This window comes from Podarcis gaigeae (genome assembly GCF_964106915.1).
Source record: "Podarcis gaigeae genome assembly, chromosome: 7".
NCBI classification, from domain to species: Eukaryota; Metazoa; Chordata; class Lepidosauria; order Squamata; family Lacertidae; genus Podarcis; species Podarcis gaigeae.
In genome coordinates this window covers 84,769,083-84,791,041 of record NC_139683.1, presented here as the reverse complement: position 1 = coordinate 84,791,041, position 21,959 = coordinate 84,769,083, and the positions used below count along the sequence as shown (strand labels likewise).

Below are 21,959 nucleotides of genomic sequence, written 5' to 3'. Positions count from 1 at the left end.
CCTAATTCTAGGACAGGATGCGGGCAATGCAAAGTATTTTTAAAATATGGGAATAGGCAGAATCTTTACAGCTGCAGTTGCAGAGGGCATCTAAGGATATCGCCCAGTTGAGCAGGCATAAAAATTGCCGTGTAGACGATGGATCAGAACTGGGTCATTGATGCAAGTGGATAAACCAGGCACGCTAATGAGCAAGATCAGAAGAGGCGAGGCTGTAAACACGGGGTATAAATATATCACTTTGGGATATGTCCATCCGTACTTAATGTGCACATCTGTGGTTGTGTTATTACACAGGTTGTGTTATTACCCCAGTGTAAGACCTGGTTTGCACGTGCAGCAAAATGAATGGGAATGAGGTAAAAGTGAGTCAAATGGACTGTACCACTTAAGACATCATCATCATCATCATCATCATCATCATCATCATAATAAATAATACATTTATTGTCAATGTACAACCTGTGTAGAATGAAATTAACCAAGCCTCCCTCCCCACCCCACACAAACACTCAATCTCATTGCACTCTGTGTGCTTGTCACTCAACACACCAACCCCGAAAGTCAGTTGCACTATATTATTTTCCATTCAGCAGCCTAACAGCCCACAGATAGAAACTGTTTTTTAGCCTGTTGGTACGACTGGCTATACTTCTATATCTCCTGCCTGAGAGGTAGAAGATTAAAGAGGTGCTGGCTGAGGTGTGAATCGTCCCTGAGAATTTTTCTTTCTCTCCTAAGGCATCGATCCCTTGCGATGTCATCTAGCAGGCTCAGGGGACAGCCGATGATATCATGTGCTGTGTTCACCACCCTCTGTAAAGACTTTCTGTCTGTGGCTGTCAAGCCAATGTACCACACTGTAATACAATATGAGAGGACACTTCCTATTGTGGACCGGTTGAAGGAGGTCATCAATTGTTGTTTAACATTGTTCTTTCTCAAGACCCTGAGGAAATGGAGTCTCTCTTGGGCCTTCCTAACCACCTGAGTTATATTGTTTTTCCAAGTGAGGTCTTCACTAAGGTAAACTCCCAGGAATTTAAAGGAAGAGACTCTCTCCACACAACCCGCTCCTGATACACAACGGGGCTAGTTCCCCTCTCTTCCTCCCTAAGTCCAACACCATCTCCTTTGGGATGCTCTTCACACTGTACATGCAAACCAGGTCCTACAATGGAATCATGAGGAGAACCCCTCATAACCTATGTGAGGATCCCAAACTGTTACTGCATCGTATTACGCTAGTATACTCATTCCACCGTATCTCAAACAATACCAGAAAGAGGAAAATAGCTTTGTATTTACTGGGTCTCCTCCCAGGCTTAATTTTCGTAAAATAATGTAGCAAAGTTCTAGCTTCTAGTGTGACAGAGAAGCTGCCGTGGGTTCGGCAGATGCTTTGTTTTAATTGCACTGAATTACTGTTTTTCCTAGATGATCTTTATTATGTTTTCAAACATAAAACATTCTGAAGAGTGTAATTTCTCAAGCCTGTAATAGACAAGAGACATAAAAATAGAATACGTAAGTTATTGTGACTACAGTCTTCATGTTACATGAGGATACGGCCCTGTTGCTGTCGTTTACAGTATAAAGGTGGATCACACACCCAGTCCCAGGTATGCTCTCCTCACAGAAGTCCCACACACGCTATTGAGGTTTCTGATGTAAACAGGGCCACACGGATTCAGTTCTCACATCTTTCATTTACTAGCCACTTTATGCCATCGTATGTGGGGGGAAATCATCAAAAAAAGGTAGTAGGCTTGCTCCATCTTCCTTGTGACAGCCCTTTCAGTATTTGAAGATGGCTCTCATATCTCCTGTCAGTCTCCTGTACCCAGCTCCTTCAACCGTATTTCATAAGGCTTGGTTTCCAAACCCTTTATCATCTTGGTCACCCTCCTCTGCACACCTTGCAGCTTGTCAACATCCTTCTTAAATTGTGGTGCCCAGAACAATATTCCAGGTGTGGTCTCTACCAAGGCAGAATATAACGGTACTATTACTTCCCTGGATCTGGACATTAGACTTCGGTTGATGCAGCCTATAATATCCCTAGCTTTTTTGCTGCTGCATCAGAAGGTTGACTCATGTTAAGCTTGTGTTCCACCAAGACCCCTAGATCCTTTTCACATGTACTGCTAGTAAGCCAGGTGTTCCTCGTCTTATTTTTGTGTATTTGGTTCTTCCTGCCTAAGTGCAGAACCTTACATTTGTCCCTACTGAATTTCATTTTGTTAGCTTGCAGCAGGTTATTCAATCTGTTAAGGTCATTTTGAATTCTGATTCTGTCTTCTGTGGCATTAGCTACCCCTCTTAGTTTGGTGTCATCTGTATACAGTGGTGCCTCGCAAGACGAAAAGAATCCGTTCCGCGATTCTCTTTGTCTAGCGGTTTTTTCATCTTGCGAAGCAAGCCCATTGACAGCTTAGCGGATTAGCGCTACAGCGGTCTAGCGGCTTCTAGCGATCAGCTGTTAACCGGCTTATCAGCGGATCAGCTGTTAAGCGGCTTAGCGGCTTGGGAAAAGGGGGAAAAAAGCGAAAAAACCCCGTGGGAACTCGCAAGATTTTTTCGTTTTGCGAAGCAACCCCATAGGGAAATTCGTTTTGCGAAGCGCCTCCAAAACGGAAAACCCTTTCGTCTAGCGGGTTTTCCGTCTTGCGAGGCGTTCGTCTTGCGGGGCACCACTGTATTGGATGAGCATCCTCTCAATTACTTCATCCAAATTGTTTATGAAGACGTTGAACAACAACGGGCCCAGGACAGAACCCTGCAATACCCCACATGTCACTTTTCCCCAAGATAATGAGGAACCATTAATGAGTACTCTTTGGGTTTGGTCAGTCAACCAGCTACAAATCTACCCAACAGTTACCTCTTCCAGCCCACATTTTACCACCTTCCTCACAAGAATATCATGGGGGACTTTGTTAAAAGCCTTACTGAAATCAAGATATACTATGTCCACAGCATTCCCCTGGTCCACCAAGATTGTAACTCCATAAAAAATAAGAAAGAAATGAGATTCATCTGACATGAGGTATTTTTGAGAAACCCATGCAGTACATACATTGATGCCGAAGATTTTAAAGGTTAACATTTCGTTGAAGACAGAACTTTTCCTGGTAGGAATAATGGAAATACAATTAGAAAAGGACCATGGAACATTATTTCAATATATGATCACAGCAGCAAGATTTATATACACAAAAGTAGAAGGGTTCATCATTACCTACCATGGAGGATGTTGATATTTACTAAAGATTGGAATATCAATGTTGATATTTACTAAAGATTGGAAATCTCTTCTTCTTGCATGAAAAAGAAAAAAGAACTTGTTATATCTGGGTTCTAGGAAGAAAATAGAATGTGGAAAATTTGGGCGTTACATTGGAGTGGGTGATTAGAATATATAGCTGGCAAAGAATCAGAAGTTCTCATTTTTTTCTGAATTCCAATTTTTATTTATTTCTCTTTTTTCTTCTTTTCCACTTCTTGGTTTGCATTTTATGTAGATTAGGTTTTTTATCTTTGATATATTAAAAAGATACTGGGTATTTGATATTAACTTTTGTATATCTTTTTTCAAACTTTAATAAAATATATGGGGGGATAAGCAAAGACTGATAAGTAAGCTATTAGGCAGCAATAAAAAGTTCATTTTAACCAGAGATGTCAGTTTATTGTGGAGTTGTTGCTGCTCCTGAAGGCAAGTTTTATGCAGCATCCACATGTTTTCCTCATTAAAATGTTGTACCGCACTGTTTTCCCATTAAAACCAGTACTGTTTCCACAAAAAACCCTACAAGTTTATATATATAGATATATATATATATGCAGGTTTTGGTGTCCTCGGGTGTCTTCCCGTGTAAAAGTTGGGGTGTCTAGGCGACGTTTCGACGAGGTCTCACTCGTCATCTTCAGGCTGGTGCCTGAAAGAAGAAAAGGCACACTAGCCTGGGAACTTCCTCTCTGCCCAGAACATTGGAGGCTAGACACCACACCCCCTCTACAGTATTTATAGGAACTCAAACATTGAGATCCCGCTCTGTTCCAGTAACAAGAAGCCGAAAGCACCAGCCTGAAGATGACGAGTGAGACCTCGTCGAAACGTCGCCTAGACACCCCAACTTTTACACGGGAAGACACCCGAGGACACCAAAACCTGCATTCCTGTACCCGTGAAAATCTACGAAAGCAAATATATATATATATATATATATTTGCTTTCGTAGATTTTCACGGGTACAGGAATGCAGGTTTTGGTGTCCTCGGGTGTCTTCCCGTGTAAAAGTTGGGGTGTCTAGGCGACGTTTCGACGAGGTCTCACTCGTCATCTTCAGGCTGGTGCTTTCGGCTTCTTGTTACTGGAACAGAGCGGGATCTCAATGTTTGAGTTCCTATAAATACTGTAGAGGGGGTGTGGTGTCTAGCCTCCAATGTTCTGGGCAGAGAGGAAGTTCCCAGGCTAGTGTGCCTTTTCTTCTTTTGTTCCTTAATTACTTGAGAGATACCTTGAGTGATTTCTTGAGTGATATCCTGAGTACCACTTAGGTGGGTCATTAGGTGTGGATTAGTTGCTAAAGTCTTTGTGTCTTGACCTCTTGAACTTTGTGAAGAGTTTTCCTGAGAAGATGGCTGTATTGCACTTAGTTGTGCTTTGGCTTGGCTTCGTGTATAGGGGCGAGCTGTGGTTTTGTGGCTTGTGTCAGCCAGATCTGTGTAGGGATTGCAGGGGGGTGCAGCATCCGGAGGTGCCACCATGGATTGGCTACTGGATGGTGTCAGTAATTCACAAAAACTGACACCAGATCACAGTAATTCACAAAAACTGACACCAGATCCAGAGGCACACAGAACGCCAACACCAATCAACCACACCAGACCCAAACCCAGACCCTCTCCACAGATGAATTACTGACACCATCCAGTAGCCAATCCATGGTGGCACCTCCGGATGCTGCACCCCCCTGCAATCCCTACACAGATCTGGCTGACACAAGCCACAAAACCACAGCTCGCCCCTATACACGAAGCCAAGCCAAAGCACAACTAAGTGCAATACAGCCATCTTCTCAGGAAAACTCTTCACAAAGTTCAAGAGGTCAAGACACAAAGACTTTAGCAACTAATCCACACCTAATGACCCACCTAAGTGGTACTCAGGATATCACTCAAGAAATCACTCAAGGTATCTCTCAAGTAATTAAGGAACAAAAGAAGAAAAGGCACACTAGCCTGGGAACTTCCTCTCTGCCCAGAACATTGGAGGCTAGACACCACACCCCCTCTACAGTATTTATAGGAACTCAAACATTGAGATCCCGCTCTGTTCCAGTAACAAGAAGCCGAAAGCACCAGCCTGAAGATGACGAGTGAGACCTCGTCGAAACGTCGCCTAGACACCCCAACTTTTACACGGGAAGACACCCGAGGACACCAAAACCTGCATATATATATATATATATATATATATATATATATATATATATTCTCAGTTATGTGCCTTCAAAATGCAGATGGGTGCATTTCTTTATTTAAGCCATTGTTAACCATTTTTAGTCCAATGCAGGGTTTCCCAAACTTGGGTCTCCAGCTGTTTTTGGACTACAGTTTCCATCTTCCCTGACCACTGATCATGCTAGCTAGGGATGATGGTGTTGGGATTTTCCATTCCACCTTAAGTTGCAGACGTGTGAGATTGTTACATGTCACATGTCTGTTTACATTCCAGCACAGTTTGCTGGAACCTTCCGCTTTCAGAAACTTTTGCTTTTGACTCTTTCTCTGAGGAGACAGAAAGAGAGACAACATGTTTCTTTGTCCTGATTTATGCTTAATAAATCTGTAGCTTGTTAGTATGTTTCCACAAGCCTCACGCCTCTTCTGTTTGCGCAGTTTGCTCTGCTGATAAAGTGTGCTCAGGCTTTGAAGCCTGAGTCACTGATTTACGTTGCACCTGAGGTCGAGGGATCATCACGGCTGGAAGGGCATGATCCAGCTGTGGGCTAACAAGCTGGCTTCTCGACCCCCGAAGGATGCCGGCAGATGAGAGTTGTAGTCCAACAACAACTGGAGACCCAAATTTGGGAAACCCTGGTCTAATAGTTACAAATAGCAATAAGATGGCAGGCCCCGCTCTCAAGTTAACAGTCTAAAATATGACATAATTTATTATTATTATTATTATTATTATTATTATTATTATTATTATTATTATTATTATTTATACCCCGCCCATCTGGCTGGGTTTCCCCAGCCACTCTGGGCGGCTTCCAACAAAACACTAAAATACAATAACCTATTAAACATTAAAAGCTTCCCTAGACAGGGCTGCCTTTAGATGTCTTCTAAAAGTTTGGTAGTTGTTCTTCTCTTTGACATCTGGTGGGAGGGTGTTCCACAGGACGTGCCACTACCGAGAAGGCCCTCTGCCTGGTTCCCTGTAACTTGGCTTCTCGCAGCGAGGGAACTGCCAGAAGGCCCTCAGCGCTGGACCTCAGTGTCCGGGTAGAACTATGGAGGTGGAGACGCTCCTTCAGGTATACTGGACCGAGGCCGTTTAGGGCTTTATAGGTCAGCACCAACACTTTGAATTGTGCTTGGAAACGTACTGGGAGCCAGTGTAGATCTTTCAAGACCGGAGTTATATGGTCTCGGCGGCCGCTCCCAGTCACCAGTCTAGCTGCCGCATTCTGAATTAGTTGTAGTTTCCGGGTCACCTTCAAAGGTGGGAAAAGGTGCTGAGAGAGAGGAGGAGGTGAGAGAGAGGAGGAGGAAGACAGCAAACTCAGACAATGGGTTTCACATATGGAGTATTTGTAGCAGCCAGTTCAAGGAGTGAAGCAGCCTACAACCCTCTCTTCCTCTTTTTATATCTGGATGGCGTGCTGTTGGCTTCTTGTTTTCCACATAATGAAACCACCGTTTTAATAGGCAGGCTTCAAGCAAACCAGCAAGCATAAATGTTAACTCATGGATACGATGCGACGCATATGGACATAAATAAAGGAAAGGAGACCTGACGTGGTTTTTGCTTGTTGTTTCCAGGTTATCGCATGAGATTAGGATCTAGTACAGACAAGAAAGATTCAGGCCGACTTCATGTTGATTTTGCACAGGCAAGAGATGACTTTTATGAATGGGAATGTAAGCAGCGGATGCTGGCCCGAGAGGAGCGTCACAGGCGCAAAATGGAAGAAGATCGGATGCGGCCCCCATCTCCACCCGCCATAATGCATTATTCGGAACACGAAGCAACTTTGCTGGCAGAAAAACTGAAAGGTAACGGGACGTTTCCCAGCCATTTTATCGGAAGGTTGATAAATCTACAACTCTGTCACAATACGTTGTGTGCATATTAATGGGTAACAAAGCATGTCTCACTCTTAACTTCCCTATAGCTGTTCAGGTGTGATAGTGCAAGCTGTAAGGTAAAGGTAAAGGGACCCCTGACCATTAGGTCCAGTCGTGACCGACTCTGGGGTTGCGGCGCTCATCTCGCTTTATTGGCCAAGGGAGCCGGCGTACAGCTTCCGGGTCATGTGGCCAGCATGACTAATCTGCTTCTGGCGAACCAGAGCAGCGCACGGAAACACTGTTTACCTTCCTGCTGGAGTGGTACCTATTAATCTACTTGCACTTTGACGTGCTTTCGAACTGCTAGGTTGGCAGGAGCAGGGACCGAGCAACGGGAGCTCACCCCGTCGTGGGGATTCGAACCGCCGACCTTCTGATCGGCAAGTCCTAGGCTCTGTGGTTTAACCCACAGCGCCACCCACATCCCTAGTGCAGGCTGTAGCCTGTAGCAAAAGAGGCAGGCATACCAAACAAGACACTCTGGCTCCTCTCTCTCTCCACTGCTGCCACCTGGGTCTTTCTCAATGTGTGTGTGTGTGTGTGTTTTAAAAAATAAGTCCAGGAACAAACATTTAACCAAATGCATGTACCGTACTTTTCTGTGTATAGGACGATGTTGTTTTTTTTAATTATGTAAAAAAATTGGGGTCATCTTATACATGGATAGTGCATAGAGGGGATGTGGGATTGGTTGCTGCTGCGAGCCAGAGATTGTCAGCAGCTACTGGGCGTGTTATTGGTGGCTGCAGCAAGGGATGGTTTCGATTGGCTGCTGCAGTTGGGCGAATTTTGGCAACCCCCCCTAAAAAAAAGCTCAACAACTCTGGGCAATCCTTCCTGCAAAAAGCTCAGCAACCCCATTTTCTTAATTTGGAGTCCTGAAAAATAGGACTTATCAGGGTGTGTGCGTGTGTTATACATGGAGAAATACGGTACATGTGCTTAAAAATAATGGCAATGTATTTTCCTTTCACACATGATATCCTGAATGCACTTAGGGGTGAATAATGCAAAGGCAGTCAAGATGTTTGTAACAGTTCTTGTTTTTTATTATATGCTATCTATTGTAAAATTACATAGAATGAAATAAAAATATAAGAATAAGAAGAATAAGAATAACAACTAAAAATGCACACATGGTGGGTAGGTGTAAGATAATTAACTGCTCAGCTTCCAGATTCTTTTATCCGTCACTGTTGTTCACAACGTGGGAGGCAGTTGGGTTCATCCCACAAAGGATTCACTGCTGTTCTCCTCCTCCTCCTCCTCCTCCTCCTCCTCCTCCTCGGTTGCTGATTTCAAATATTGTTAAAAATCACACAGCACCTAGGCAGTATGGTACCATTTCTACAACAGACAGAAAAACGTTACATGGTCCGCCAAGTCCCTCAGCAATTTTCAAGTGGTCTCTGGTGGAAAAAAGTTTGGGAACCGACGCTAAGCTCATACAGAGCAAGAGGCATTGTCCAGGATCACACGGCCAATGAGATGGCTGCAATAGGGGATACCATCTTGATAAATGTGCAGTGCCAACTTTGTAGGCAAAAAGGACCAATGGGTTGGTTCATATTTGTGTGTTCAGACCCAGAAAGCTCACCCCTAAATAAATTCACACATGACTCAAATTTTTGGTTTGATTTTTGGCAGAATTTAGACCACAACTTTATTGATTACAGAAAGTGTCTGGTTGCATAGGCTCTGGTTCGACTAGCTCCTGCACTGTTGCAGGTAGCTCTGACCCAGGGCACCAGCATAGGTCAGCCAAGGGTGAACACCTGGATAAGTGGAAAGCCGGGAACAGGCTATCTCCACCACCCAAGTGTCCCCCTGGACTCAGGCACGGGCACAACCCCCTCTCAGGGGTTGACCAAACCATCGAGTCCCTGGATTCCTTTAATGGAATACCCTTCACATAGGGATGGCGAGAGTGTTCTCCCATCCCTATCACCTCAACCAGAGCCTATCTGCAACCTTACAAGTTGTGACGATTTGCTACGCGGCAGGCAAAGCCCAAATGGCAACAGCCAATGAGCCAAGTGGGGGAAATTCCTGCCGTGCCCCTGTCCCAATGACAGACGACACACAACGGCATAGCAAGGTCAAGCACAAAGCCCTAAAAGTAGGGAGAGGTGGGCGGGTGTTCCGAATGCATGTGCCGAAAGAGGAGGCTCTGGGTCACGTGCATAAATAGGTCCTTCGAACCGTTTGGACTGCGTCCCATTGGCCAGATTGCACCCAGCTTCGAGGGACCTACCAATCGGGTGTTGTGGCTGACCAATCGTATCCACACACAACACAGGGCATCGGTTTCCAGGTCTCACAGCAATATATGCCCTCTTTAAGGGAGGACCCGATTTTGGTGGCGCCTCCGTAGCCCCAGAAGGGCTGCTGTTATTCTACTGATTTTGGTGGCTATGCAAAGATGTTGGATCTCATAAATACAGCTCCTCGTGAGTGTCTCCCAGCAGTCACCCCTCTCAAGATGGTGGGAGTTGCAACATGAGAACTTTATCTGCAGATTTGAAGACCTGAGGTTCAAACATTTGAACAGATACTTTACATTGGACACCCAGATGGTTGACTTTCATCAGCTGATGGCATTCAGATATATAAATCATGACTTTCAAGACAAGTCTGTGTTGCAAGGTTTTAATGGCACTTCCCATAAGTATGTTTATGCTTGAGTAATTGACATGCTGCCATCCATGCCATAATTTCCTCTAAAATATACTGTACAGTTGGAGAAGAATGACTTTTTTAATATAAGAAAGTGCTCCAGTATACTAAACAACAACAAAAAGATCAGTTATGCAAATCAGTTATACCTAAGAGCATTTATATAAGCAACAAAGCATTATATTTTTTTATTTTCATTCCTCTGAAGTAATATTTTTGAACGGTGTCAGCTTGACTCTGAAGGAGAGGCTGCAAAAGGCTGGAAACCAAGCCCAGCTTTTAAATTGGATTCTATTATTTGCGTTCCATAAGATAGCTCCAGCAGACAAAAAATAAATTTACTGTCAGGGATCCAGGTGAACTTACAGACACATAGGAGGAGGTCTGCATTCTATTTTCAACGAAGATAATTATTTCAGCATGTAAGCCACTGGGCAGTCGGCTCATCAATTTAGGAAGCAAGGAGTGAAGATGAAATTAGGATTTTAAAAATAACCCGTAGAGAGGGCATTATGTTAGGTAATGTAGTTGAGCTGTGAATAATTTCCCTCTAGCACTTGTTAAATTGTTAGCAACTTGTATCTCCTAATTACAGAACCAATGAAGATTTTTCTCCTTGTACAGAACCGTCAATTAACTGTTAATAGGCTTGCAGGCCCATGCAGCTTGCCGGTGATGTGGGCCTAGATTTTCCTGTGAGCACTCAGGGAATTTCCCTAACCCTGCAATGTTGCACACACAATTGCTGCCAAGCTCAGCAACAACCAATGCTGTTTCCATCCAATTAAATGGTTTTGCAACTGTGGAAACTTTGTTACCTGTTTAGTGATGATTATATATATATGATTATATATTTTAAAAAATATCTCATTTTTTAATAAACAATTGTCTCTTGAATGTTACTACTTTGTGTCCTATAGTGGAATAAGAAATATGTGGAATAAATGTGTCGCTTTGCTCCATTTTTCTTTGAAAATTGAATGGAATGTTTGAGATCTTGCTACCATTTATATATATATATAAATTTTATTAATTTCAACATACCAATTATTATACATTCCACAGAACTTCACATCTTATACAATCTTTTTGGACTCCCATCAGCACCACTGATGATCCACCATTTCTTCTGCATTTCTTAAATTCCTATTGCCTTTAATTATCTGAACTCACAATCCACCTCTTTAACCATTTTTGCAATAATTCAAATAATTTACCTCACAAAACTTCTTGCAAACCGACAAACGTAATCGGGTCATCACAATTACTTTTCAAATAGTCTGTAAATTTACACCAGTCTTCTGTGAATCTCTGGTCCCGCAGGTTTCGAATTCCGGTTAGTTTATCCAATTCTGCATAGTCCATCAATTTCATCCTCCATTCTTCTTTTGTTGGCAATTCTTCTTGCTTCCATTTTTGTGCAAATAATATTCTTGCTGCCGTCATTGCATATAAAAACAACTTACAATCCTTTCTGTTTATATCATCTCCTACAATGCCAAGTAAAAATGCTTCTGGTTTCTTAATAAAGAAATGTGTGGAATTTTTAATATGTTGACTTTTGAAACGTCAGTGGAGTAACAATTCTTATTTAAAAGTCTACTGCAGAATTAGAGTTCTCTTATTAAATTACAGGGCTGGATCTGGACAGAAACACACAAAAGATGTGCTCTTTTGTTCAGACCCATTTCCACCATTCTCTGCCTTTTAGTTTGCAGCCTTCAGGTTGTTCCTGCAAAGACCGACTTGATTGGAAAGCGTTGTATAATAAAGATACCAATTATAATAATAAACATCACATTTTCTGTTCGCTTTAACCTCATTTCCAGCTTAATTTCCTCAGTTTACATGTTACTCTATGCAGCAAATGTCACATGAGAATAACATTTGCTGAATTTTTGTTTTTGAGAAAGAAAAAGCGGCTTTAGAAGGCTGCAATTTCAAGTGATGTAGTGGTTTGACTCATTCCATATTGACTATGTTTCCCTTTAAAATGGCGTCCCTGTTTTCTTTCCTTGGGCTCCAGATGAGGAGGGGCAAATGGTGAGGTAGAACGAGGCATTTATAAGGAATACAAAGCTGCCGTCACTCCTTGTCACTTTGCTCCATTTTTCTTTGAAAATTGAATGGAATGTTTGAGGTGTTGCTACCATGTGGGAGCTCCTCCCTCCAGATGGGCGCATGAGGCAGTGGTGCAAGGAACATAAGAAGCTGTCTTGCGCCAAGTCAGACTCTTGGTCTGTATTGTCAGTGGCCCTCCAGTGTGGTGTAGTGGTTTAGAGTGGTAGACTTGTAATCTGGTGAACCGGGTTCGCGTCTCTGCTTCTCCACATGCAGCTGCTGGGTCACCTTAGGCTGGTCACACTCTCAGCCTCACTCACCTCACAGAGTGTTTGTTGTGGGGGAGGAAGGGATAGGAGATTGTTAGCCGCTTTGAGACTCCTTAGGGTAGTGATAAAGCGGGATATCAAATCCAAACTCTTCTTCTTCTTCTCCAGGATAGGGTTGCCACCCATCCCTTAAAAACAGGATTGCCCCATTGTTAAACATCAGTGTCCCCTGTCCTATTTGGGATGCCTTTTGTCCCATTTTCAAAGTCATGAAAAAGGTCACCTCCACCAGTGGCCTGGTCCACCTTTATCTATCTCATCCTGGCAGGGTTGAAGTCATGGGATAGGGAGTTACAGCTAGTCCTAGTTTTCCATTGAATGTCCAAATTACCTTTCCTCTTGGTACCAGTGTGCTCAGTTGGTCCGAACTTAAAAATGGAAAGCGTAATGTGGGTGGTCAACAAAAGAGGTTTAAAGACTGTCTCAAGGCAAATCTAAAAAAATGTTGTATAAACACCGACAACTGGGAAACACTGGCCTGCGAGCGCTCCAGTTAGAGAACAGCCTTTACCTAAGGTGTCATGGGCTTTGAAGACACTCGAACTCAGGACACAAGGGAGAAACGTGCTAAGAGGAAGGTAAAGGTAAAGGTAAAGGGACCCCTGACCGTTAGGTCCAGTTGCAGATGACTCTGGGGTTGCAGCGCTCATCTCACTTTATTGGCCAAGGGAGCCGGCGTACAACTTCCGGGTCATGTGGCCAGCATGACTAAGCCGCTTCTGGCGAACCAGAGCAGTGCACGGAAACGCCGTTTACCTTCCGGCTGGAGCGGTACCTATTTATCTACTTGCACTTTGATGTGCTTTCAAACTGGTAGGTTGGCAGGAGCTGGGACTGAGCAACGGGAGCTCACCCCGTCATGGGAATTCAAACTGCCAACCTTCTGATCGGTAAGCCCTAGGCTCTGTGGTTTAGACCACAGCACCACCCAGTACGCAAATCCACACCGTGATCAACTCCCGCCCGGAAACCAATGTCCCCCACTGTGGAAGGACGTGTGGATCCAGAATTGGCCTCCACAGTCACTTATGGACTCATTGTTAAAACCATGTTTGTGAAAGACAATCTTACTCAGCTACAAGTGATTGCCAAAGAAGAAGAAGAAGAAGCTCAGTTTGTAAAACCAGGTTTTCAATTTGTGCTAAAATGTTCTCCCTGTTATTTTAAAAAATGAAATATTTGTGGAATTAAATATTTAAATAAAAAAGTGATTTAGTCGAGTTAAAAATGTGTTAAAATAGCCCCACTTCCTTTCTGATCAACACCAATTTAGTACCATGTTAATTTCCCCCACCCCTGCAAATATTTTAATTAGCACTGGAACACTTTTTTTGCCCACCTTTTAAAATAAGCTATTAAAGCCAAGAGATTATTCAGTGGTACCTAAATAAGATGTCCTTAGCACAAATTAAAGAACCAAATTATTAAAGGCAATTGAAAACATTGATTAAAAAGCTCAGATTTGTCCCTTCCCAGTGCACATGCCAATGTCATGCTCATTAGTGAAGATAGCGGCATATGCGTGCGCGTGCGCGCGCACACACACAAAATTATCCCCCCAGGAAAATCAATTACGATTTGGCAGCCCAAGACATTTGGGCACCTGAGGTGAACTACAAATTGCTGCCCGCTCCCCACCAGGGAAGAAGGGGTGAGTGAACAAGGGGAAAATAAATATCTTTATTAGGTTCTGATGCCCCTGTGGATCCTGCTCCCTGAGTCGGTTGCCTCACCTTGTTTCATGGGTGGCCAGACCCTGGCTCAGAGCTACAAGGCTGGAAGGCTTCAGGGTCAAAGCACTTGGTCACTGAAAGCGCTATAGACAAGATAAATTAATAGTTTACATTTAAATGATTCTTCATCTTACTCTGACTGTGAGCAGGGAGAGCCTTAAAAATCCTTATCATATAATTATTCCCAGAGTGAAGCTGTTTCATATTGCTTTATTGGATGAAAATTCAAGCCACAACATTTTACAAGACTCATAGTAATTAGGACTTTGGATGACAATTTATAAAGTTTTATGTTAGGGCGTTAAGTGAAGTCTAGTGTAAGAAACATCATAAATGTTATTTATGAGGCGATTAATTCATAAGGGCAGAAGTGTATTCATAGCACAAAGCATGTAATCGTAATTTGAACTTCTTGAATTGATTGTAGATGACAGCAAATTTTCAGAAGCTATTACAGTGCTGTTTACCTGGATCGAGAGGGGAGAGGTGAACCGTCGGACGGCCAACCAGTTCTATTCCATGGTGCAGTCGGCAAATAGCCACATCCGCCGACTCATGAACGAAAAGGCAACTCACGAACAAGAAATGGAGCTAGCCAAGGAGAATTTCAAAAATGCCTTAACGGGGATCCTCACTCAATGTAAGTAACACCCGTTAGTCTTCTGGTGGTGGTGGTGGGGTGTTAAGTAATCGGTGGTGGTGTTGTTGTAACCCTGAGGGTAAGTAGTTTTTATATAGTCCCTTTCACTGTGGAAGATCAAGGACCATTCATAAGATTTTACTTCTCAAGGTGAGCAACGTTATCTCAGTGGTGCTGTTGTCGTTTGTCAGTAAACTCGAAGCAATGGGAAATGTAAGGAGACTGACAGGGCAATTCCTCTGTCACCTGCTGTGAGCAAGCCCAATCATTTTTGCATTGAGATTCATCTGATAGCATCTTGGAGTCTTGTAGGAAGTGGCACTTGTTTTCACTCTTTGGGGAGGGGATTGTAACTAGACAAACAATAAAAAGATGTCTAGCTCTAGGAAGCAAGAGTATATCCAAGCCACAGAAAGCTCAGCCGCCTTTACTGAGCATCTCAACTGAGGCCCAGCTGCTCTCTTTGCCCTCAAACAGTAGAAGGACCTGACGTCCCGAGCAGAAGCAGGCGATGCTATGACAAAATGGTACCATATTCCAGAGGAGGTGGAAGCCGTCCCAGTTTACCTGTCAAAGCAGGTCTCACCTGATTCCTGTGGACGTGATTTGTTTTAACTGTTTTTAGTTTTGTATTGTAAATTGTTGTAACCTGCTTAGGGATTTGCTGGTGAAGAGCAGGTGGTATTATTATTATTATTATTATTATTATTATTATTATTATTATTATTATTATTATTAATTATTATTATTAGCAACAACAACATGATATTTTATATATATTGGGGGTCCTTATAGATTGCCAGGTGGCAGAAAAATCTGATAAATAAATTGGCAAGTGTGAGTACGAATTCTGCCTTGTGTGCAACAATTAATTATCCAAGGTGTTTGTGTGTGTAAAATATAATCAGTTCCATAACCTTAATGGGCCTTCCTCATAAAAAATAATCAGAATAATTTCTTGGCAGATTCTTTTCTTTTTTTGTAATAAAAAGTACTTCCTGCCCCTTTAGTTATGAACATTAAAGCCAACTTTTATTTTACTTAGACCATGTGGAAAATAGCTTGGATCCAGTAAACTGGTAGACAAATCAGCTCAGTCAAAGCTTCTCAGTTATCCCAGCATGGAGTCGCCTTTTCAGAGTAGCAGAGGTTAATCCCCTGTTTCCACTGTTCCCCCCACAGAGAAAATGTGATAGCCAAGATTTACCGTATTTACTAGAGCCCAATACGCCATCAAATCTAATGCGCACCTCAATTTTCAGAAACTTGAAACCAAAAAGAGAGAGTATTTGCTGGCGAATGTAAATGTGCCATCAAATCGAATGTCCACTTTAATTTTCGCAACATAATTTGGCCAAAAAAGGTGAGCATTAGATTTGAGTAAATACAGTATAGCTTAGCTATCATTAGTCACCGCATAATTATCTCTGTTGGCAGAGTGTCGACAAGAGATGTCTAGTGCGCCACCTTCCCTCCCTGAAAGTCCCCCCAAGCCTATTAAGTGTAATATCACCATTGTAAGGCATCTTCCAGAGTTTTACTAAAAGGTTGCCTGCCCTCAAGAAGCTCATAGTCTGAAGGACATAGGCAGACAAGGGGAGTGCCTATACATTATTTCTTTCAAAAGAATGATGAATATGTGTTAATGTATTTACTAATCAGTATTTAATTAATTTAGCAATCAGTAATTAATCCTTCTTAGGTTAATTATCTGTAACTTCAACCTTGGTATGGTTTTGAACAGTGTAGAATTTGTTTTTCTCTACCAGACCCCTTTTCTTGGAGCTTGGCCTTTGTTAGCTAGGCTGAATGGGTACAATAAAGTAAAGTACAATAAGAACAAAATAATAAAGATCGAAAACATTTTATATCTAGACTCTACCTGCTTTCTTTAGTGTGTTGGTTAGGTGTTAGATTCTTGTTCCCTTTTTTTAACGTAACATGGGAGTTTAATGGTTTTGCTGAGTTTGAGATTTATCTTTTGGGAAGGGTGTCTTCAAAGCCTTGTGTGACACCCGCCCGCCCACTGTTTTTGTTGTAAAATGGAGCACATTTTGTGTTGAAAGCATTCCCCAAAGATTTTCCTGGGGACATCCGATACTCCTCTCTCTTTCCTCTTTATCCTGTTCTTCCAAAGTGTAACAAGAACCGCCACTTCATTTCTGGTTGGAGATGCTTCTGAATTATTGATCTCAATCCTCAGAACATGGGACTGTACATGTTTTGTTATGGAGTCTGAGGCAGATGGAAGGGAAAGTATTCCCCAGATATCACAGAGCTATCTTTGCCATTGTGCTTTCTCATTCCATGAAAAGCCAATGCAGAGAACAAGCTGTATCAACAGATCAGAACAGTTCATGCAAATATCTTAGAGTGGTGGGTTAGTCTGTGAGCCAGAACCCTGATATTGGGCAGACTGGTGCTAAGCAGAGATGAAACAATGTTTTTTCTTCTAAAAGCTTATTGCCTTTATAAATATGCATGCTGGATTTCTATAACTTTCAACTTTACGAGGTGCTCATTTGTATTCGATCCAAATAGCTAACTATCCGTCAATTTCCCAGTTATTTGTTGGATGCAGGGCACTGGCAGTTTTAGGGCACAGTATCTCATGAAATCTTGTTGAAATCTGGCTCCTGGTTTACAGAATAGGCTTTTGCAAGATCCGAGGAGTGTCAGTTTACTCACTTGAGTAATGATCCAATTGCTAGGTAGATGGAATTGCATGGATATTCCCAAGAAAAAATGGTAGTCATCGGTCTCTGTCCATTGAGCCCTCCTGACAGCCTTTCCCTTGAAAAAGAGCATTGGAGGGGGAGCACCCCACATGAGTCCAACACTTCCTCTCCCCCACCCCCTGGCAAAACTGGTATTTCCCAATGGTGTGACCCTATTTGACTCTGCTGCTTAAAATCCAACAGGGGGGTTGGACAGTGCATCACATTGGGTACCCATCAGGCCTGGGCAATCTATCGATGTATCGCTCAGAACCGGTATGTCAGCTTCACTTAGCGGTACTGTATATTGCTGGTGAAACCGCCACAGCTCCCGAGTCCCTCTGCTAGCAGCGTCCGCTGAAGGGACTCAAGAGTTCCTGACTATCCCCCCCACTCTCCACCTCATTCTCTCTTTCTGTCAATCAACTGCATTGCATACAACCTGGTCCAGCCTGCAGCAGGCTTAGTGAGTTTTGCAGGGGTTCCAAAGGATAGCAATTATTATTATTATTATTATTATTATTATTATTATTATTATTCTTTATTAAATTTGTATACCACCCTTCATCTACAGATCTCAGGGCAGTTCACAACATAAAAATACAATATGAAAGCACAAAATGCATGATAAAAGCAAGAACAAAAAAACCCTAACAAACCAAAACCCTTTCCCTCCCATTTCTTTCTCTGGCCTCCACTAATGCCAGCAGATTCTCATAGCCATATGCTGTGTTCACATGGATCTCTGCACATTCACCTAGTTCCCAGAGAGTTGGGAAATTTAGAAGTTGGGCCAAGCAACAAGAGATTGAGAAACGCTGACTGCACAGCAATATTGTGTCACTTCACCAGTGGATAATTGTAGACTTGGGACTTAAGATTTCCACACACTCTGTCACCAAATAATCTCTGTTGCAAAGCCGTGTTCTTTGGAAAACATCACCCTTTCTGCTCCAAAGCTGGCCTGCAGACACCAACTCATTAATTATCGTATCTCACCTTGACTGCTATAATTCTTTCTGCCAATTCAGTTGTCAGGCTTCAGCTTTTTCAGAACTCAGCCGCCAGCTTCTGACTAGGATCAGATTGGCAGTGTAAATCCCCACTTTCATGGGATCTGAACCTGGGCTGCCATGGAGAAATGAACCTGAGACTTCACAAGGCGAATTACGTCCTGACATTACCGCTGGCCTCCACTCTCTGATCAGAGCCCCATTTCTGACCAGGGCTTGGTCAGAGCTCAAAGCAAAGTAGTATAGTGGCTCTGTGTCTCCTTCCCTCAACTGTCTGTTAGTTAGAAAGACAAAAGACCAGAATGGAGAACTGAATTATGTGAGCTGGATACAAAAGCTACAGGCTGGGAAGGCAGAGAGGGAGCCAGTGTGGTGTAGTGGTTAAGAGCAGTGGACTCGTAATCTGGTGAACCGGGTTCGATTCCCTTCTCCTCCACATGCAGCTGCTGGGTGACCTTGGGCCAGTCACACTTCTCTGAAGTCTCTCAGCCCCACTCACCTCACAGAGTGTTTGTTGTGGGGGAGGAAGGGAAAGGAGAATGTTAGCCGCTTTCAGGCTCCTTCAGGTAGTGATAAAGCGGGATATCAGATCCAAACTCTTCTTCTCTTCAGAGAGAGAGAGAGAGTTGGAGAGATGCCTGATTTCTGCTGGAACCCAAGGCTGTGAGCTTGGGAGAAGCAAGACCCTCTGGCTCAGGTTGTATATATGTGTAAATAAACCATTGATCCTAAAGACGCCACCGTCCCTGCTGTACCTCATCACAAAGGAAACACAGACCCTGAGAAAGCACCTGGAACCACTGGAATCTGGCACTGCTCAGAGACTGGGGTGGCATTCAATGGTATCTTGAAAAGGGCTTGCTTTAGGTTTAAACCAGAGTTGACAGTGGCACCCGTCTTTTGTTCACTCACTTCCCCATTCACATATAAAGAAATTGGAGGAGAGATACGTCTCCTTCCTTGTTATAAGGGTATGCAGGCCCTGTGCTCTGTCACAGAAGGTTCCTTTTCCTCAGCCCAACTCGCTTCTGGTAAATTTCCTGAGGTGTTCCTCTCGTCAGCTTGGAGGAAGAATTGAAGTGCGAACGGACAAGGCTCCTTTTAACCAGAAAAGGCGGGGGTAGAGTTAACCACCCAGACAGAGCTGCAGCTTCCATCAATTTGGGGTTATCTGTTGCTGAAGGAATGCAAGAAACCTGCCATAGCCTGGTCTATACATGGCGCTGGCTATTTCAAATGCCTCTCTGCTAGAGCTATCCATTGGTGCTGAATGGTGGCAAACCACGGTGAGGTAATACAGGGGAGGTTTTATTTACACATGCATACAATCTAAGCCTGTGATGGAGGGGTTAAGATCATTAACACCCCCCAAGAGGGCATTGCTTCTTGCCACAGCCTTGGATTCAAACAGAAATCAAAGCGCTCTCTCTCTCTCTCTCTCTCTCTCTCTCTCTCTCTCTCTGGTTTCCCAGCCTGCATAATTCTTCCAGCTTCTAGTTCACCCATCTCCCTTCTCAACTGCTGCCTTTGTCTTTCTAACTACCACCCATTTGCACCAAGCCACCATCTTTGTTCCATTACTGCTCACCAGGTAGCCAGGCATTAGAAATGTCTCAGCATACAGCCTGCCTACCCCCCCCCCCAACAACCCTTTCACAATACAGTTGTGTATTTCAATTTATCCATACAATTTACAGGAAATAAAGTGGTTTTCATGAGAACATATTCTTGCATCTTCTATCTTCTCAGGATACTTTAAGGGGGAAATTGCCTTCCGTTATTGACAGCGAGACAAAATGTTGCATCTGGCTAATGAAAATTTTATATGACGTTAGATTAATCAACAGATGCTTGTTGATGAATATTTAACCATGCTTATTGCATAGCACTTCTGCTGAACGATGCTGCCCCTCCGCTATTCTCATTAAGACTCATTATACCCTTTTCCCTTCTGAAGCTTGCATTCGTGTGCGCATCACTGTTTTCCTTGCCCAGAAACCCTTGAGATCTCTTACTGGTTCAAGACGGGTGTTGCTTCCTTCAAATATGCCAGTTTCCCCCCTCATAACACAATATATTCTGTGAGTCACAATCCAGCTTGTGAAGCAAGACTTGAGGAAACGAGCGAGGGGAATCCATTTTTTCTCTTTTAGGCTTGATGGCTTTATTGGCAACATGAGGGCGAAATGCTAATAAAGCAATGCATCGATGCCGTGATGTGTGCATTTAAAATGCAGGGGAGATGCCAAAGTCTGCAGTTCCCTCAAGACATCTACTAAGGTGTCCAATCTCTTATCTCAGTCAGGGCATGGCTGGACCCTGACGTCTTGCAAACTGCTTAAACTTTTCATTCCTCCTTATCCTTGTGTGAAGTTCTTCATTAAAATCACATATTGCTATTGTTCTGATATGTTTGGAACTGAAACAGCTGCTAGAGATCAAAGTGGTCTTTAGAATAGAAAATAAATCATAATGATATAGACCCTTTCAACCCAGCGCTGATGTGCAGGGTGTTCTATAAAAATCATTCTCTGTAACATGATGGGCATTTTGCAAAAATCTTAGGCAGTAACATAAGAGGCAGCCTTTTTCCGGCAGTCTTGGGGGATCCACGTGAGAAGGCTGCAAATGCGCTCATTCGGTGATCTCTGATTATTTGTTATATTTGCCAGCATTCCTCTTGCTGTGGATGTATCTGAAGCAATATCAGAAAATAGCGTAATCTGATTTTAGAAGTGAAAACAAACACAAAATGCTTGAGCGGTTCCGTTCATAGAATCATAGAATCATAGAGTTGGAAGAGACCACAAGGGCCATCGAGTCCAACTCCCTGCCAAGCAGGAAACAGCATCAGAGCACTCCTGACATGTGGTTGTCAAGCCTCTGCTTAAAGACCTCCAAAGAAGGAGACTCCACCACACTCCTTGGCAGCAAATTCCACTGTTGAACAGCTCTTACTGTCAGGAAGTTCTTCCTAATGTTTAGGTGGAATCTTCTTTCTTGTAGTTTGGATCCATTGCTCCGTGTCCGCTTCTCTGGAGCAGCAGAAAACAACCTTTCTCCCTCCTCTATGTGACATCCTTTTATATATTTGAACATGGCTATCATATCACCCCTTAACCTCCTCTTCTCCAGGCTAAACATGCCCAGCTCCCTTAGCCGTTACTCATAAGGCATCGTTTCCAGGCCTTTGACCATTTTGGTTGCCCTCATGCTCTGGTCGATATCATGTTGTGAAGCCATCAGTACGTGGTACCTTCCTGCAAGGCTGAACTACCAGCCTGCCAAACCTTTAGAGCAGGGGTAGGCAACCTAAGGCCCGGGGGCCGGATGCGGCCCAATTGCCTTCTAAATCTGGCCCGTGGACAGTCTGGGAATCAGCATGTTTTTACATGAGTAGAATGTGTTCTTTTATTTAAAAT

At 43.2% G+C, this 21,959-nt stretch overlaps 1 protein-coding gene across 10 annotated transcripts in view; it reads left to right on the top strand.

The window, feature by feature from the left end:
- The window catches only part of ENOX1 (ecto-NOX disulfide-thiol exchanger 1), a 276,927-nt gene that overhangs the window by 193,249 nt on the left and 61,719 nt on the right, over positions 1-21,959 (top strand). For all 10 annotated transcript variants that reach the window (XM_083748441.1, XM_083748450.1, XM_083748449.1 and 7 more), the window contains 2 exons: positions 7,060-7,293; positions 14,595-14,807. In XM_083748441.1, the coding sequence (XP_083604567.1) occupies positions 7,060-7,293; positions 14,595-14,807 (447 nt within the window). The remainder of the gene's footprint in view (positions 1-7,059; positions 7,294-14,594; positions 14,808-21,959) is intronic.